Source organism: Bos indicus, chromosome 2, assembly GCF_029378745.1.
Source record: "Bos indicus isolate NIAB-ARS_2022 breed Sahiwal x Tharparkar chromosome 2, NIAB-ARS_B.indTharparkar_mat_pri_1.0, whole genome shotgun sequence".
NCBI lineage: Eukaryota > Metazoa > Chordata > Mammalia > Artiodactyla > Bovidae > Bos > Bos indicus.
Window position 1 is genome coordinate 37,615,150 of NC_091761.1, and position 15,807 is coordinate 37,630,956.

Consider the following 15,807-nt stretch of genomic DNA (forward strand, 5'->3'; position numbering starts at 1 on the left):
AGGAATTATTTTGTCTCAAGGGATTACTCAGCAAAATAATTATTTAGAATTTGTTTCAGCTTATTACATTGCTGCCAACCAATAAGTGCCCAACCACTGTTCTTACGCAGTTATGGAGTTCTTAAAATGACGCCAAAAGGAGTCTGCCAATTTAGTTAGGGCCAGGCTGCCAGATGTAATTTCTCTTTGGTGAAAAATGGTGTTAAATATACAGCAGTCTGGAAAAAAACATGATAAAATGGTAATGGGCATTAGATTAAAAACAGATCACAAGAAATAAAAACACTAAGATAGATAAAGAGGAGGAAAGTTCACAGCGTCATTCTGTGGAACAGTCCATTCCGCAAAGTATATTAACTGTATGGAACTAGGAAAAGTCCAAAATAGATGGATATATTTAAGCCGTTTCCTATATGCAATGAGATTCACATTTATTAATTTACTTTTCTGTGTCATACACAGAAAAAAAAAAACAAAGAAAAAGAACAGGGAACAAATTTTCAAGGATGAAATTTCCACATTTATTTTCTTTCATGTGCATAGAAAATGGCAGTGAAGGGTCCTATGAAAGAGGCAGGGGATGGGCATGGTGCTGCTATGCCAGACTGGACTTTGTGCTTCACAGGTACACTATTCATTTTGGAAACAAAGGATGTTGTAGTTTGTTTTTAACTGCTAACAATTCCTTGGGTTTCCCATTTGTTTTTTAAGCTGTCAGTTACTTCAAATCTCTTTTCAGATGACACACTGCGTTACAAGTGATGGCACTTAACCAATGTGGCATTTCCATATTTACATCAACAAAAGAAATTTACAAGACATAATAGCATACAATCTTGACAGTTAGTAATAGCAATAAAACACGAAGGGCATCCATTTTATTTATTTTTTTTCTGTACAAACTATCAGAACATAACTTATTCACATTAAAAAAATCATTTTTAATTTGATTTGACCTACACATCCCCCATCTCATTTCACCCATTTCTTAAACCTCTCATCACATCGCCCACACCTTCACCAGACTATAGAATCTACAAGTAATTAGATCTAACACCTAAATATAGCTTAGAAAGTCCTTTCTCCCGAATGTTGCCTCACTTCCCTGAAAATTCCTCAAAAAAGAAAAAAAGAATATGCTCTTCACTCATTCCTTCCATGTCACTTTCACATTTCATCAGCAAATCAGCAAGACGGACTTCTCATCTCAATCCAAACAGAGTTAGAAAGAAAGAGTTCCTCTCCCAAGCATCAGGATGCTACACCCATGAGTCTGGGGACCCTGGGTACTGTTCTGCTCTGTAAGAAGGTCGTTTAGTGGAATAAAAGTCCACGTAATTCGTGGTTGATTTCAGTCCATACTGTGTTGAATAATCAGTAGAAGCTGGAAAGTGAACTCGGTCATCAAAATAAGGATCTTCATAGCTATGAGGAGACTGCAAATACAATCTGTATGCATCAAAGTTCTTTCTGTTGGAGTCATCTTGACTATAATACAGCTGTTGATGCTGTTGGCAAAATGAGAAAGCAAATAAATGAAGGCAATTTTTGGAAGTACATGTTTAGGGAAAATTAATGTGGGCTTCCTGCTTTATATTTTTAAAGCAATATTCAGTGTTTGTGAATTTATCGTTGAACGTTTTTCTGGTGCACACTGTATGTTCACTAGTGGACTGGAAGGATTTTAAACTGTTTACAGGTGAGCTGGCAGTTGGCTCAAGTCCTGTCCTATGACTTCTAGAAGTCAGCGACTTGGGAGAACCCCACAGAGCCCCTGCTACCTCCCTCCTCCCTAGAGGCCAAGTTCTGTGCTCTGCTCTGGAAGAGCCTGTGATTTGGGCATGCCTGTTGAAAGATGGCCTTTATTTTTGCTTTGACACGGGGGTACAATTAGCACATCAAGAACCCAGTTAAAGGTTGGATTTTGGGGCTCCGGATTGCTGTATAATTGCAGAACCATCTTTGAAAACATTTATCTCAGAGATGAAGATTGAGTCCATCCCTCAGTTTTAAAAGAAATATGTAGTCCGGTGAACAAATCACACCTTGGAAACCCTGCTGTGCTTTTAAACGAATAAACAATCTCCAGGCAGGAGAGCAGTAAAATTAGAAGAGATATGTGAGCAAATACAATTCAAAAGGAACAGACTTCCCCCAAGCCAGGGCTGATACTAACTTCATCTGTAAGGAAGCAAAGTGAAACACAGGTGGGCACCCACAGCCTGACCTCATTTCCTTTTGTGCTGTCTATCTCTGACTTCACATTGATTTCTTCACATGTTTGGAGAAAAACTGTAATGGTCCTAATGTCTGTCTTTCCTTCTGATTATGCCCAAATTCTACCCCTGCCCTGCCTGTAGCAAGATGTTACAAATTTACCACATAGGGATCAACACCATATTCTGGAACTAAAGGCATTCTAATATTATAAGGATTTCAGAGCTAAATTTGCTTTTTAACTTAGAGTGATGATTCTGAGGATATTTCTCCTGACGAAAAAACTATAGCAGAGATTATGAGTAACTTGAGAGGTTCTTCTTCCATCTACAGGGAAAAGATATGGAAGGAGGTCTGAGAGCATCCTTATCTGCAGGGCAGGTTACAGGCTTGTTTGGGAACCCCCCAACTGCTGTGTTAATGGAAGGTAAGAGGAGAGATCAGATGACCCATGTGGACATGGCATCAGACAGGACCAAAATGAATTTTAGGCCCCCATGAAAGCAGAGATTAAATGTTACAGTCACTAGTCCCCTTTCTGCTGGGGACTGGGGTCTACCCCTGTAGGGCTGAGTCCATTGTGACCTCTGAGCCTAAGACTCAAGTGTCTTCAAACCATGGAGGCCTGAATCGGAGGGAGCCATGAAGATGGAGAAAGAGACGGAGGTACAAAAAAGAGAACAATGAGGTGAGAGGATGAAGTGTGCTTACTGATCTTTCCCCACCCAGAGAACAGAAGAGATTTTAGAGACCTAAAAAAAAAAAAAAAAGTGGGAAGAGGAAACTGTTGGGTAAAGAACAGGAGTTAAAGACTTCTCAGCTGGTTGCCATCAGTGGCATGGGGTTACCAATTCAGATATGCGAGGACAAGAGGCTACTGGAGAAGTGATTTGCTTAAACCACGGATGAGCTTCCAAGGAACAGAGATCCCCTGGGACAGCTCCCCGGCCCCGCCGTGTGGGCCCAGCTCAGGTAAGTCAACCGGCGCGGACCCCTTACTGTGTTGATCCCTGCTAATCGGCCTTCTGTAAAAATGGTATTGCAAATTCACCTGTAGCCGTCTATTTTGTTCTCTTGCTGGTGAGGAATAGGAACTGATGTAAATTGGTGAAGGTTTGCTGGAGCCTGTAAGAAAATATTTTATGAAATTAAAACTAGTGCTCATTATCCGGTCCATTAGGTCATATGGACTCCCAGGGCTAGGGCTGGTGGTGTGCCCGACAGGCCCTGCCTTCCCGGCATGGCATAGCCCCAGACGGTTAGCAGCCTGGGTGCCCCGGATCAAGCCTGCGTGTCTCACCAAAGAGCAATGCCAATGCACAGATCCAAAAAGGATTCCTTCTCAAACTCTGGTCACTATGGGGAGCTCTTCCCACCTGTGTAGATGTCCGCTGGCTGGCTTTCTGAACAGCAGACATGCTCCCGGAGCCCGGGAACATGGCTTTTCCAGGGCTCTTGAGCTTTGCCCCCACCCTCAGATGGGGGAGGGGAAACAAAGCGGAACAAGCTCCATGCTCTCAGAACAGCCTTGATTCAAAATCCCAGGTCCTGCAAGGAGCAGGCACAGCCTGTGTTCTAAAAGGCCGGCCACCTGAAGGCACAGTCTTGTGTCTGCCATATTTGAGTATGTCTTAAAAAGAACCTGGTAACCAGATAGCTGTCTTCAAGAGGCCACAGCAGACTCTGATGATGTCACTGGTTACCCTTCTAGTATTGTTAAGGCTAGCAAAGATTTTTATTTTAATGAGGAAAATGAAACATATTTGAGGCAAATTAGTTTATTGAAGCAAGCAAAGAAGATACAGAAGGGCGCGCATGCTAAGGAGGCGATCTTTAAAATAAAGCAGGCTGCTGCAAACCTGAAGCAACAATGCACTTCAGTTGGTATGTGCATTTCCTCTGCAAAGAGCGTGGTGTTTGAAATGTAGCATCTGCAATTTTCTGAGCTATTAATTGCCATAGTAACAACAGTCGATTAGTAAATAGTCCTGTGGAATCACAATTTTAAAGACAACAGCACAACTGAGACTGCTCCCCCAGCAGTTGTTAAATTGCCACCAGCTTTTATTTCTTTTTAATAAATAGTTTTTTTTGAGAAAGGAGCGTCCCCCTCCTTTTTGAAACCTCCAGAGGAGTTTCAATTTGCAAGATAGCTGAGAATGGAGATAATATGAAGTCATGGTAACCCTTCAGGTTGGCATTCTTTAAATAAATTATATGCACGGCTTTCTGAATAGGACACAAAAATAATACTGTGCAACATCACTTTTGTTATTCTTAAAAAATAAATAATCACTCTGAGGAGAATCACATTATATATTTTGTTATTCATTCAAACTTTTCCACGAAAATGCAAATGGAATTGACCCCCATCCGCAGGTTTGAATGTATGAGTCGGTCCAGGAGATCGGCCCTGCCGACTGTCACAGAGCACAGGTTTCTGGAACACACAGGGGAGTGGGGAGGGGGCAGGACACAGGGCCTGCGCTGCACGGGAGCCGGAAATGCGTTCTCACTCGGATACAGTGCTCTTTTTATTTGCGGTCAGCAGACCACTGCCTCTGCTTGTTTTACTTAAAACAAGTGGGAAAGGCAACAGCCCCCGAAGCAGGAAGGAGATGGAGACAGTGGAGCATGGTTTGCTGCTGGGGGACCATCTCAAGGCAGGCAGAGGTTACCTCCCAGGCTGCCGTTCAAGCGCCTGGGGACACGCGGCTTTTCGAGATACTCTATCACACACCCGACTGGCATCTTACCAGGGTACAGGCCTCTGTGTGTGGCATCCCCTTGGCTACTGTAATACTGCATAGGTGGCTGGGTCCTATCGTATTCAGAGCGAGGGTCTCTGACTCCTAACAGTGCTGGTGAGGACGAGGTGCTGCCGACTGAAGGGACAGGTGAGAGGAGGAGGGAGAGAGGAGAAGAAAGAGAGATCAGACTGTCAGTGTCTCTAGGAAGTCCTTTCTGGAAGAACAAAGGTCAATAATTAGACGCGGCCAGCACTAAAGTCAGCTCTTAGAGGTGCTGAGAACTGGAGGGCAGCCAACTCCAGGTCCCTGGATGGTGGCCTGCAGACTGGCCACTGTGATGATCAGTGCTGTCAACCCCGGAGATCGCTGGGAGCCCAGCGTGGTACAGGGGTTGTGCAGTTTCCCCATTGAGATGGTGGGTCTCAATGACCTGCTTAGGCCTTTGAGACTAATGCAAAAGTTGCGTTTGCTGTTTTATGATCTCAGTTCAGTCGCTTGTGACACACCCATCTATTATCCTTAATGTATAGCTCTTCAGTAAATAGATGTTTTATGGCATGTTTTGATTTCTGATGATTTCCAAAAATATCTGCATCTCTAAATGTGTTTGAATAAGAGTGCCCAGCCCATGAAATTTATAATTCCTTTTATGGTGATCAGCTGTCAGGAAAATTTTAAGCTCAGTAAGCCCTGCTCATCAAGAAGCTCAGGATGCTGAGAAGCCCAGCTTCACAAAGGTCCAGCTTTTTTATCCAGCTGGAGCCAAACGTTTCATAACAACATATCTACCCTTGGGTATCCTGTGGGACATTTTTGCACTGAAGGAAAACACTTCACATCTTCTTTTTCTCATTAAGGAATCATCTTGCTTGTACTGAAGTGTCTTACAATTAAGAATGGTCACTTATTCACTGGATCCACAAGAGAGCAGCAGCCCCCAGACCCGCCACTGGTGGTTTTGCACGCATTGATGCTTTCAGAAGAAGACTGATGGCAAAATATCTTCCCTAGAAAATATTCTGAGCATGGGCCATGTCTATGTGCTTCTCATCCTACTTTCTAGAAGGTAGGTAGACATCCTCACCTGCCTCCCACTATTATCAATGTCAGCAAGACATGAGATGTGCCCATAAACAGATATCACACTAATCCCGAGGGACGGATGATCAGCCCTCAGAATAACTCGAGAAACAAGTGTGAATTATATCCTACCTTCAAATGGAAACCAGAGAGGGACCTCGGAACTTGGATGGGGCTCGTCAGCACTGTCCAGTGTGGGTATCTGAGTCCTCAAAACGAGTTCGTTGCTTACTATGTTCTAATTTGTCTGAAATTACTCTTTTGCCTGTACACATGCCTTTCGTTAAGCAGCCCGCTCTCCCACTGGCCCTGGCACCACTCTTTCCAAGTTCCCTAAAGAATCCTGAGCATTTCCATAAAGCAGGATGGCCTCAGGCTATATCTGGGAGCCCGGCAAGAATGTGTCAAAACCCAAGCAGAGGTCTTTTTGAAGGAAAACAACTCATAATTTAAAAACTAAGATATAAATATATATCACGCAGTAGGTGGAGATAATTTTTAAAAATTCCTGGTATAAGTGAAGACATCTAATTACGCGACAAGAACCCCCAGTTGTATATTAGTCTTTTTGGCCACATTTGTCCACAAGAGAAATAAGACTGCCAGCAGAAACACAATTGAATACAACAGATAATATTTATATGTCAGAAGGAGAGATTTAAAGCCAAATAAAAGATGTTTATTACTTTTCCTGTTTCATTTAGCTAAGAATTAAATTTACAGGGCTGAATCAACTTGGTGGTAATATTCTGTTCTTACATGTTAAAAAAAAAATTATGTTGAGTCTCAAAACATTCTTTCTACCAAATTAAACACCACTAATAAGTAGGTAGCATGGTTGCCAAGACTCCCAACTTACAAATCATAGGGAATCCCTGTAAAGCCACCTACAAGGCCTGCCCATGAGTTCTGAATGCTGGGGTCTGGGTGCAGCCAGCAAACAGAGGTTTAACTGGTGAGAAGTAAGATGCAGGGGGAGATCATGGCTCTCCCAGGGTCTAAAGGACTCTAATAGTTTTCATCAAGAAAACTAAAAAAATCACTTTGGAAGAGATTTCAGACTTATGGCCAGCAGGCAGACAAGGGCAACCATTTTCAGGCACAAGCTAGTGGTTCTCAAAGTGTGTTCCTCCACTCTCCTATATCCGCGTCACCAGGTCGGCTTATGAAGTGCAGGTTCCCAGGCCCCTTGGCAAACCTAGTGAAGCAGAAGCTTGGGGTAACAGATGCTATGGAGGAGGCTGGGCCACTTTTGTACCCTAGTTGGTGTAAACTTGCATAAACCTTTCAAACGGAAGGAGGAGAGTGGGCCTGCTGTTTACAATAACATGTAATTCCTGAAGAAGGCTTTCAGTTTGAAGAGCAAACTCTCCTTCCCTCAGTGTTTGGAAGTGACAGGCTTAATCAATTAGTGTGCATGCTCAGTCTCCTCTGGACAGGAAATGACATTCTGTCACACGCTCTCACCTAGGAGGGGCGTTTACCCACTGACCTGACTGAATGACGGGTGACATCTGTTGGTTGGTGGTAGACAAGGAAGGATGCGATTTGAACCGGTCTCGCTCTAACGTTGACACAGGTGTAATAAAATGGTTCTGATTCCACCCATCCTGTGGAGTTAAAAGAGAAAAGGAAACCTCTCAAAATGAAAAATGACATTTCATGATAATGATTACGACTGTGTGCTCTGATGAATGCTAATTATATTAGAGCTATTCTCGTAAGTTACCTTTTTATAAATGCTCCGGAGGTCCCGATATTGCCATAATGTATTCAAGACCTGGGCTGCTGCCTTCACCACTTTCAGAGATGATCTAGGGAAAGAGCGGGCGTGTTAATGAACGTGGGCAGCACCACCCCAGGCTCCACTTGAGAGACTTTGGCAGCAAAGCGGTGGCCATGAGGCCACCTCTCCAAGGACCAGGGCGGGGAGGAGGCTGCTGCTAGCAACCACCAAGGTGTGAGGAGCCCCTGGGAGTCTGTCAAGCTCAGGGCTGGCCAGATGTGGCAGGGACCAAATACAGGCTCCCAGGCATTCGGCTGTGTGGTCACAAGCTGTGGTTGGAATGAGCCCATGACTGCTGACCGTGACCACACATCCCAAGGGTCTGAGGGCCCTGCCAAGTTGGCTGAAATACCCGCTGAACCATTATGGGGCCTTCTTATAACTTTCCTATCATGTATGCTGCTAAGTTGCTTCAGTCGTGTCCGACTCTGTGCGACCCCAGAGACGGCAGTCCATCAGACTTCCCTGCCCCTGGGATTCTCCAGGCAAGAACACTGGAGTGGGTTGCCATTTCCTTCTCCATGTATACCTTGTATTTCCTATCGTGTATACCTCTTTGTAAACACGTGTGTCTGTGTGCTCTCATATTTGCTTTGGAAAATAAGGTCAGTTACTGCCTCCCCTCTCTGAAGACTGTTGAATGTCGGTGCTGTATTCGAGCGCCGCTGACCTCAAGTCCAGGCAGTTCAGCTCAGGAGCTGGTCCTCTCAGTCAGCGGCCTCACCATGAAGAGAAGTGGGAATGTGGCCTCCTGCCTCAGCAAAGGCCTTCAGAGCACCTCGTGAGGGTGGTTCAGGGGCCCTGAAGAGAACTGAACACCTCTGTCCTCAGACTTCATTTTGATATTGAAGATTTGATCTGCTGTCCTCTTCCATTCCTTATCTTCCCAAATAAACCCTCAGGACATGGGGGAAGAAGAGAGGAGAGCAGGCTGGTGGCACCTCCTCCACCCAGTCCATCACAGCAGAATCTGGGCGGTGATGATTCTGAGGCTTCAGCAGGGGGGTGGCACGTAGGCAAGTGGAGGAGCCTCACAATCTCAGTTCCCAGAGGTGAGTCAAGGGAAAATCTGGGTCAGACCCAACCACTCTAAGACTTTTTAAATTTAAAATTTCCAAAACAGACAACAGAGCAAGGAATACCCTAAAGAAGAGAATGCACAGGAAATTTCAGACGCCTGGGATGGTCCTGCAAGGTGTCCACAGCTCACAGCCACCCACTCTCAGCCGGGGTCTCACACTGCTGTTGCTGCTGCTATTGTTTTCCATCTTTGAATGCTGGGCAGCTGGGATCAGGTCGGGAAAGGCAGACCTCAGACCTGGCTCCAAGGACTACTCCACAAACCTGACAGCAGGGGCGTGCTAGGTGCACACCGGGACACCAACAGCTAGACCACAAATCTTTAGACAGGTTCTCTGGGCAGAAACCTGACTCCTGAGAAAGCAAGAAGTTTCTCTGCCCTCCCTTTGCAGCACCATTCCGGATGCAATTACGTAGTCTCATCTCTAATTTCTCTCATCCCATCTTCTCCTCAATATTGTTCAACTGGGCACATCTCAATCCTAGTCCTACCTGGCTGAGCAGCACATGTGATATGCGCTCACCTTCAAAACGCTTTCTGCATGTGGCTTGCAAGGCACCAGGTGTGGCTGGGTCTCTTCTGAATGGTCTGGCTGCCCTTTCTCGGGCTCACTGCCGGCTCCTCTTATCTCCTTGACCTCAAACCATGAGGGACACCAGAGCCCTCAGGCCTCTTCTCTTTTCTATCTACATCTCTTGTTGATCTCATCCCATTTCTCTTCTTTAAATACGCCATCCACATCCTATGACTCTCAAATTGATCCGCGGCCTGGACTCCATCTTGAACTTGACTCGAGTACATTCCACTCCTGACCAGACCTTCACGTGGACATCTAATAGCCATCTCAAGTGTATCACATCCCAAACTCTGGTCCTCCCTGAAGACCTGCTGCTCCTGCCAGCCACCCCATGTCGGTAAGTGGCAATTCCATCCCATGGTCTCTTCGGTCAAAGACCTCAGAGTCATCCTTGACACTTTCCTTCTTTCCTGCTGCTCATCTAATCCTTCAGTAAATCCTTCACTGATTCTACTTTCCAACATGTCAGGATCAACCACTTCTTCTCCACCTCAAGTCCTGTCACCGTTAGTCTCATTAGGAGTCAGGGGAGAAGAGTTTGTGGAGTTACTCTGATTACTTTCAGGGACATCGGATCATGTCTCTCCTCTGCTGTACACTCTCCAATAGCTCCCAGTTTTGCTCCGAGTAAAGTCAAGAGTCCTCTGACACTGACCCACAGGCTCCTGTACTTCTGGTTACTGTCCCTCCCCCTCTTCCCTGCTGACTTGCTCCGTTGTAGCCCCTCTGGCTTCCCGCCCTTCATCACACACACGGGTGCTCTTCCATCTCTCGGCACTTCCACTTGTTCCCTTTGCCCCCAGATGCTCTTCCCTCCCTCCTCCAGGTCTGTGCTCAAGAAGCACCATCTCCTCGAGGTCTTCCCGACTGTCTAAAATTGTAACACCGCCTCCTCACCCTGGCGAGCCCTATAACTATCCCTGATTTTATTACTTGCCACACACTCAGTACCATCCACAGGCTAAGTGCGCTGCTCACTCCGCTGGAACCTCATCTGCTCTGCCCAGGGAACGTAAGCTGCCTGTGGGTAGGTGTGACCTGCACACCGCTGTAGCACATGGCAGGCAGGCAGGAGACAGATGCTTGGTGAGTGAATTGAAAGGAAAGTAAGTTTATGTTCAGAAGAAAACTTGATTTGATCTAGGACTTTCTGAATCTCTTGTTTTGAAAAAAAATTAGACTTTCTTTTTTTTAATATACAAAGATTTTGGCACTCTTTCAGCATTTCTGTAGTCTGCTCTTATGCCTTTCACAAATAAAGGCTATCTCACAAAATTTTAAGAGCACGAAATGTGATTTTGCTTACTCTTATGGAAGAGGGGAGAGAAGGGGAGTTAGTGGAACAGGACCTTAGCTTTTTCTGTAATGTTTCATTTCCTTTGAAATAAAAAGGAGTGTGTGTGCACTTATTACTAATGAGATAAAAAAGATACATACATAAGAAAAAAAGGACTAAAAGGAAATACGGATAATGTTGATAGCTGTGGTTTCTGTGGAGTGAGACTATGCTTTGCTACATTATTCTTATATTTTATCAACAGAAATTATTTCAAAAGTATATACAATGTGACTTCTAGCACTGATGCTCAGCCAACTAATAAATGTTCACTAATTGGGGGCCAGGCTTTGTTCTAGACACTGAGGATGCAGCAGTGAATAAAAACACAAAGCGCCTGCTATTGGTGCGGTAGATGCCAGAGGGGCCGTGGATAAACCAGGGAAGCCACTGCCCTACGGGAGGTGATCTGGGGGGCAGGGCATTTTACAACTGAAGTGGAGGTGCTATCCTGCGTGTCCTACACGTCCCACTTCCTTGAAGGATTCTCTGATCTGGTATTAAGGCAAATTCATAGTCACCACTATGGCTCTGTGACAAGAAACCTATTTTTGCCACCAATCCTTCTGCTGCTTCATCACTTGGGTGTCACCCAGAAGCGACATATGATCCAAGCCCAGGGCTCATCCTGAGGCCACATGTAGGCTCTGCTGCACGTGGTGATTTTAGTACTTTGTGGGAGCAAATGAACCCAGAACTGAGGATTTAGGAAGCAGTTCTTGCAGAATAGAGCCTGGAGCAGAGCCAAATGCCCGAGGGAGATGGGTCTTTAGGTTTTCCTCCCCATGACACGTCTGATTCTTCCAGGAGGCAGAATGACCACATGCGGCTTTAGGGACAGGACAATAGTAGGGCTAAGGGATGCTCCAAGAAAATAAAGAGCAGAAAAGGGGCCACATGACCACAAATACTTCTCCTAGCAAACTAGGTTTTAACTGCTTAGCTTACTGGCGTGTAAGAAGTGCAGAAATAAATCCCTCCCAACAGGAAATGTATCCTTGACCAAAGCACTTGTCACAGGGCCAACCCAAGAATGAGGGCCTGGGGCTGGCATCCCCTTGCAGCAGACTTGCCTGTCTCCTCTGCCCTTGGTGATGTTCACCAGCTTCTCTATGCCTCCCGAATCAGCCAGGGCCTTGGCGTTCTCCATATTCTTGCTGGTGACCTCGTGCAGGGCGCAGCAGATGGCCGCCACGGTCTCATCCGACAGCACGCTGGGGCTGGCGCCACCTGGGAGCCGGTTGACCAGGTCTCGCATGGCGTATTTCCCTGCCCAGGACAAAAGAGCTCATTCCGATTCTGGAAGGGACCTGGTTTTTGTTATTATTGTTATTGAAAAATTGTGATTGCATGGTCTCTTTAAGATAAAACCTCAAAAGAGACAATAACAGGAAAGAAAAAAATCCACAGTGAAAAAGGAAATGACAAACATTTTAACTGTAAGGGGCAGGTTAACATCACAGCCAGGCCACTTGGGGAAATGATTTGATTTATAAAACTTTACTGAAAATTGCTAAAAGAAAATGTAAATCAGGGTATAAAACTGGTGTACTAATCACACTGCTTTAGTTTCCACTACTTTCATGAACAGTGAGAATAAAGGAATTATGATAGTAAATATTGTTCTCCATTCAATTCCTATGTATCACAATTACAACTTCCTCTTAAAGCTTTTAAAAACTTTTTTTTGAATAGGTTTTAAGTTGGTCAAATAAGGCTGCCAAAAATACTTTTCATGACATCTTTCTAGATCTCAACATGTGAAATAGGTAGTTACATATTTTCATCAAGTTGAGGGTTTCTATCTGTCTGGCATCTGACATCAGTAACAACGTGTTTGTTTCTTTTAAAGAAGACACAAATACAATTCTGGTATGAATGAGTATGCTGTATGTCTCAGGAGTGATGTAATAATAAAGTTCCCAACAGGACAAGGCAGGGGAGCCCCCTCGCTCCTGAAGCATTTCCCTACAGGCCCTCAATTTCCCTTACTCTTTTCCAAAATGCAATTATCTCGAGCTTTTCCCATCTCACTTACTGACTGACAAACTGGAAATTAACTAAAGCACAAGTAAATATTTTCTTAGTTTTTTCCCCCATGCTAATAATTGAGTGGATGCTAAATGGGGTTTTTATTGAAGACCTATTTATATACAGTGGTAAGCAGGAGAAGATAGTACCTGAATACAAGCTCCATGATTTACAGCATGTCAAGGGAAGACTTGAGCTTTACTCATAGAGAATACTGTTACCAAGAGTGGAAAAACAGTGATGACATCTTAAGCCAGAAGATAAATATGGGTTTTAGGAAAAGATGATAAGTTAGCACTTGTGATTGTGAATATTTGTGAACGACCAGCAGGTCCGCAACATGTAATCTGTCATTTTGCTAAGGCATAGTTTGAAACTGCACTCTGGACGTCTGGGAGAAGGCCGCTCACTCCATCTGTGAGCGACCCTAGCAGTTCTCTCAGAGCTTGCGGCCCAGACAGCTAGCTTGGTCAGACTCAGGTGAATATGCAGGAACTTTTGTGAACTCACAAAACTGTGTTTCCTTGTGAAGAAACATCTCTGGAGACAGAGTCCACTGCTAGTGCTGGACGTGAGGAGAGTGAAGGGAGTGGTTCTTAGGAACAGAAATGCTGGGTAAATCAGAGTCAGATCCGGGAGGCGCTCAGACTGCCTAGGAAGGAAGGGATCTTCATGGGGAAACAAGAAAAAGCGACTCCTGAGTAAATAACGCGGGTAAAATAAAGCTCATCAGTGGAGGGAGAATATGCTCACTGAAGTTTAAAAGCGGGTGAGGAACTCTCAAAAACACAGGGAGGCACTGAGAGAAGGCGAGGCCCCGGAATGCACACTGCTTCTCCCCACAGGTCTTGGCTCTTATGGAATTGGCCAGCACCCTCTGCTCTCCCACTCTCTCCTCCATGTGTGGAATGATAGGCTGCAAGGCATCTGTGGCCAACCCTTTAATTTTTAGCAGTAAGAACTCCCAAACTATACATTCAAATAATATAAATGTAACAGAAATAACTTAAAAAATCTCTCTTTAGGGAACTAGAGGATTTCTCTCAAGGAAATGTGAAAACTTCAAGAGCTATAAACACATCTACTGGAATCAGGCATGAGTTGGAGTATGAACAGGCTGTGGAAGAAGCTCCTTTCCTCTCTGTGAGGTACAGTTTGGCTCCATGGAGGAATGGTGTTTTAAGAACAGGATAATCCAGGCAATGACTTAAAACAGCATTGCTGTCAGGCACTGTGTGAGGGGCCATAGAGAATTCTGTCACTCTGTAAGGTAAACCTTCTGGCCCCTATTCCTTTCCTCTCTCCCTATCTCTCATGGGCATTTTAATGAGTTCAACATACATTCACTAATCCACATAAGGTCTTGTCTAATTTCTCCTCCTCCTCCCCTGACCCGTCACCAGCTATGGGTCTGGCGTGGAACTTGCATTTTCACAGCAAATCCATTGTGAGGAGAGCTGGCATGGGCAGCTTCCTTTCAGAGATGGAAACCAAGGAAGGGTTTTCAATTGAGATGAAGGAATGGAGCCTGGTGGGCTCAATACAGGACACCCCAGGTTACATAGCCAGTGAGCAGTGGATCCAGGGTTTAACCTGAGGCCCGCTGATCTTTTCTGTATGCCACACTCTACTTGGGATGGTGGCCATCCCAAGGAGGCAAACAAGGTAAGCTGCCAAGAGTGCAGAACTTTGAAGAGGAGCTCATTCTCAAGTTCATGCAAGTGCTAGCTACATTTAAGGGTGAATGCCTCCTATAATTTTGTACCTTATATGCCTCATTTGCCTTTCCCTCATCCTGACCCTGCCCTGGGGTCAGGCCTTGGGGCACTGGCTCTGTTTTGGTGTGAGCACTTACACAAATCTGAGAAGGAAAAGCTATAAAACATTCATGTGATTTCTTTGTAAAATTTAGAACATGGTAGTATTGGTGAATTAGCAGATATAAGTCTCAAAAATCAGAAAAGTGAGAATCAAACCTTTTTTTTTGTGGTTTAAGAAATGAATCTCTCTTGGGAAACAGTCACGCCAAATCTACCAAGTAGCTCTGTAATGTATGACTGAAACTGCTAGCTTTTCTGAACACGTACCTTCCAGATCAATGTTTAATTAATAAGCCTACCTCTCGCTGAAATGGAGTGGTCAGGAAGGACAGACACAAAGGTACCAAATACACCAAGAAACCAGGGACTAGGATTCAGTTGCTAATCATTTTAAATGTCATATTTTTATAAATCAAAAGAAGAGCTTTATAAATGCTGTCATTTCTCTTTAGAGTTCATCAAGTCACCAGAACATACCTATGAGCTCCTTGTTGCGAACATCTAGGGCCATATTCCTCAAGGCAGTCGCCACAGAAGAAACAACTCTATCGTTATCCATTCTCAGAAGCTCTACTAGGATGGGGAGCCCTTTTTCTTTGCGGACGGCTGCTCGGATATATGCTGCGAACTAAGAAACAAAACAAGATAATAAGCAATTATAAAACAGAGTGCAGCTCTCAGGTATTACTGTCACCTAAGAAAAATGTTTTCAAAAGATGAACTAATAGATTAAATGTTTTCTTTCCAACTGGAGATTAAATCTGTGATGCCAGTCAAGAGAAAACCAGTTTGGGAAAAAGATAAGCTAGGATGACTGATTTAAAAAGAAATCCCAAAGCCTGAAAACCTCAAACCACCATCTGGCAGATATTTTTGTGCAGAAAAGAGAAGGCAGTGATTACTTTCTACTTCAGCTACATAAACATGATTAAGGACGGATGGCGTGTCTTCTCTGCAGTTGGCCCCATGCCAGGTCCAGAGGCTATAAATAGCGTGGCAGAGCTGGTAACTGATCAGTGCACATTAAAGGAGAACCTGTCTCTATCCAGTCGTCTTTCCCTGTATTCTCTGCAACAATATTTACAGTTTAGTAACCCTTCAAAGAAATTGCTTGGGAAAAAAATCCCTT

At 44.5% G+C, this 15,807-nt stretch overlaps 1 protein-coding gene across 19 annotated transcripts in view; it reads right to left on the minus strand.

The window, feature by feature from the left end:
• Positions 1-497: 497 nt before the first annotated feature.
• The window catches only part of PKP4 (plakophilin 4), a 258,767-nt gene continuing 243,457 nt past the window's right edge, over positions 498-15,807 (minus strand). For 14 of the 19 annotated variants that reach the window (XM_070767595.1, XM_019972379.2, XM_070767592.1 and 11 more), the window contains 7 exons: positions 15,156-15,306; positions 11,901-12,096; positions 7,777-7,861; positions 7,540-7,657; positions 4,974-5,102; positions 3,269-3,342; positions 498-1,508 (listed from right to left, as the gene is read on the minus strand). In XM_070767595.1, the coding sequence (XP_070623696.1) occupies positions 1,260-1,508; positions 3,269-3,342; positions 4,974-5,102; positions 7,540-7,657; positions 7,777-7,861; positions 11,901-12,096; positions 15,156-15,306 (1,002 nt within the window). In that variant the 3' untranslated portion in view covers positions 498-1,259. The remainder of the gene's footprint in view (positions 1,509-3,268; positions 3,343-4,973; positions 5,103-7,539; positions 7,658-7,776; positions 7,862-11,900; positions 12,097-15,155; positions 15,307-15,807) is intronic. The other 5 variants (XM_070767610.1, XM_019972389.2, XM_070767608.1 and 2 more) reach the window with 3 other exon arrangements.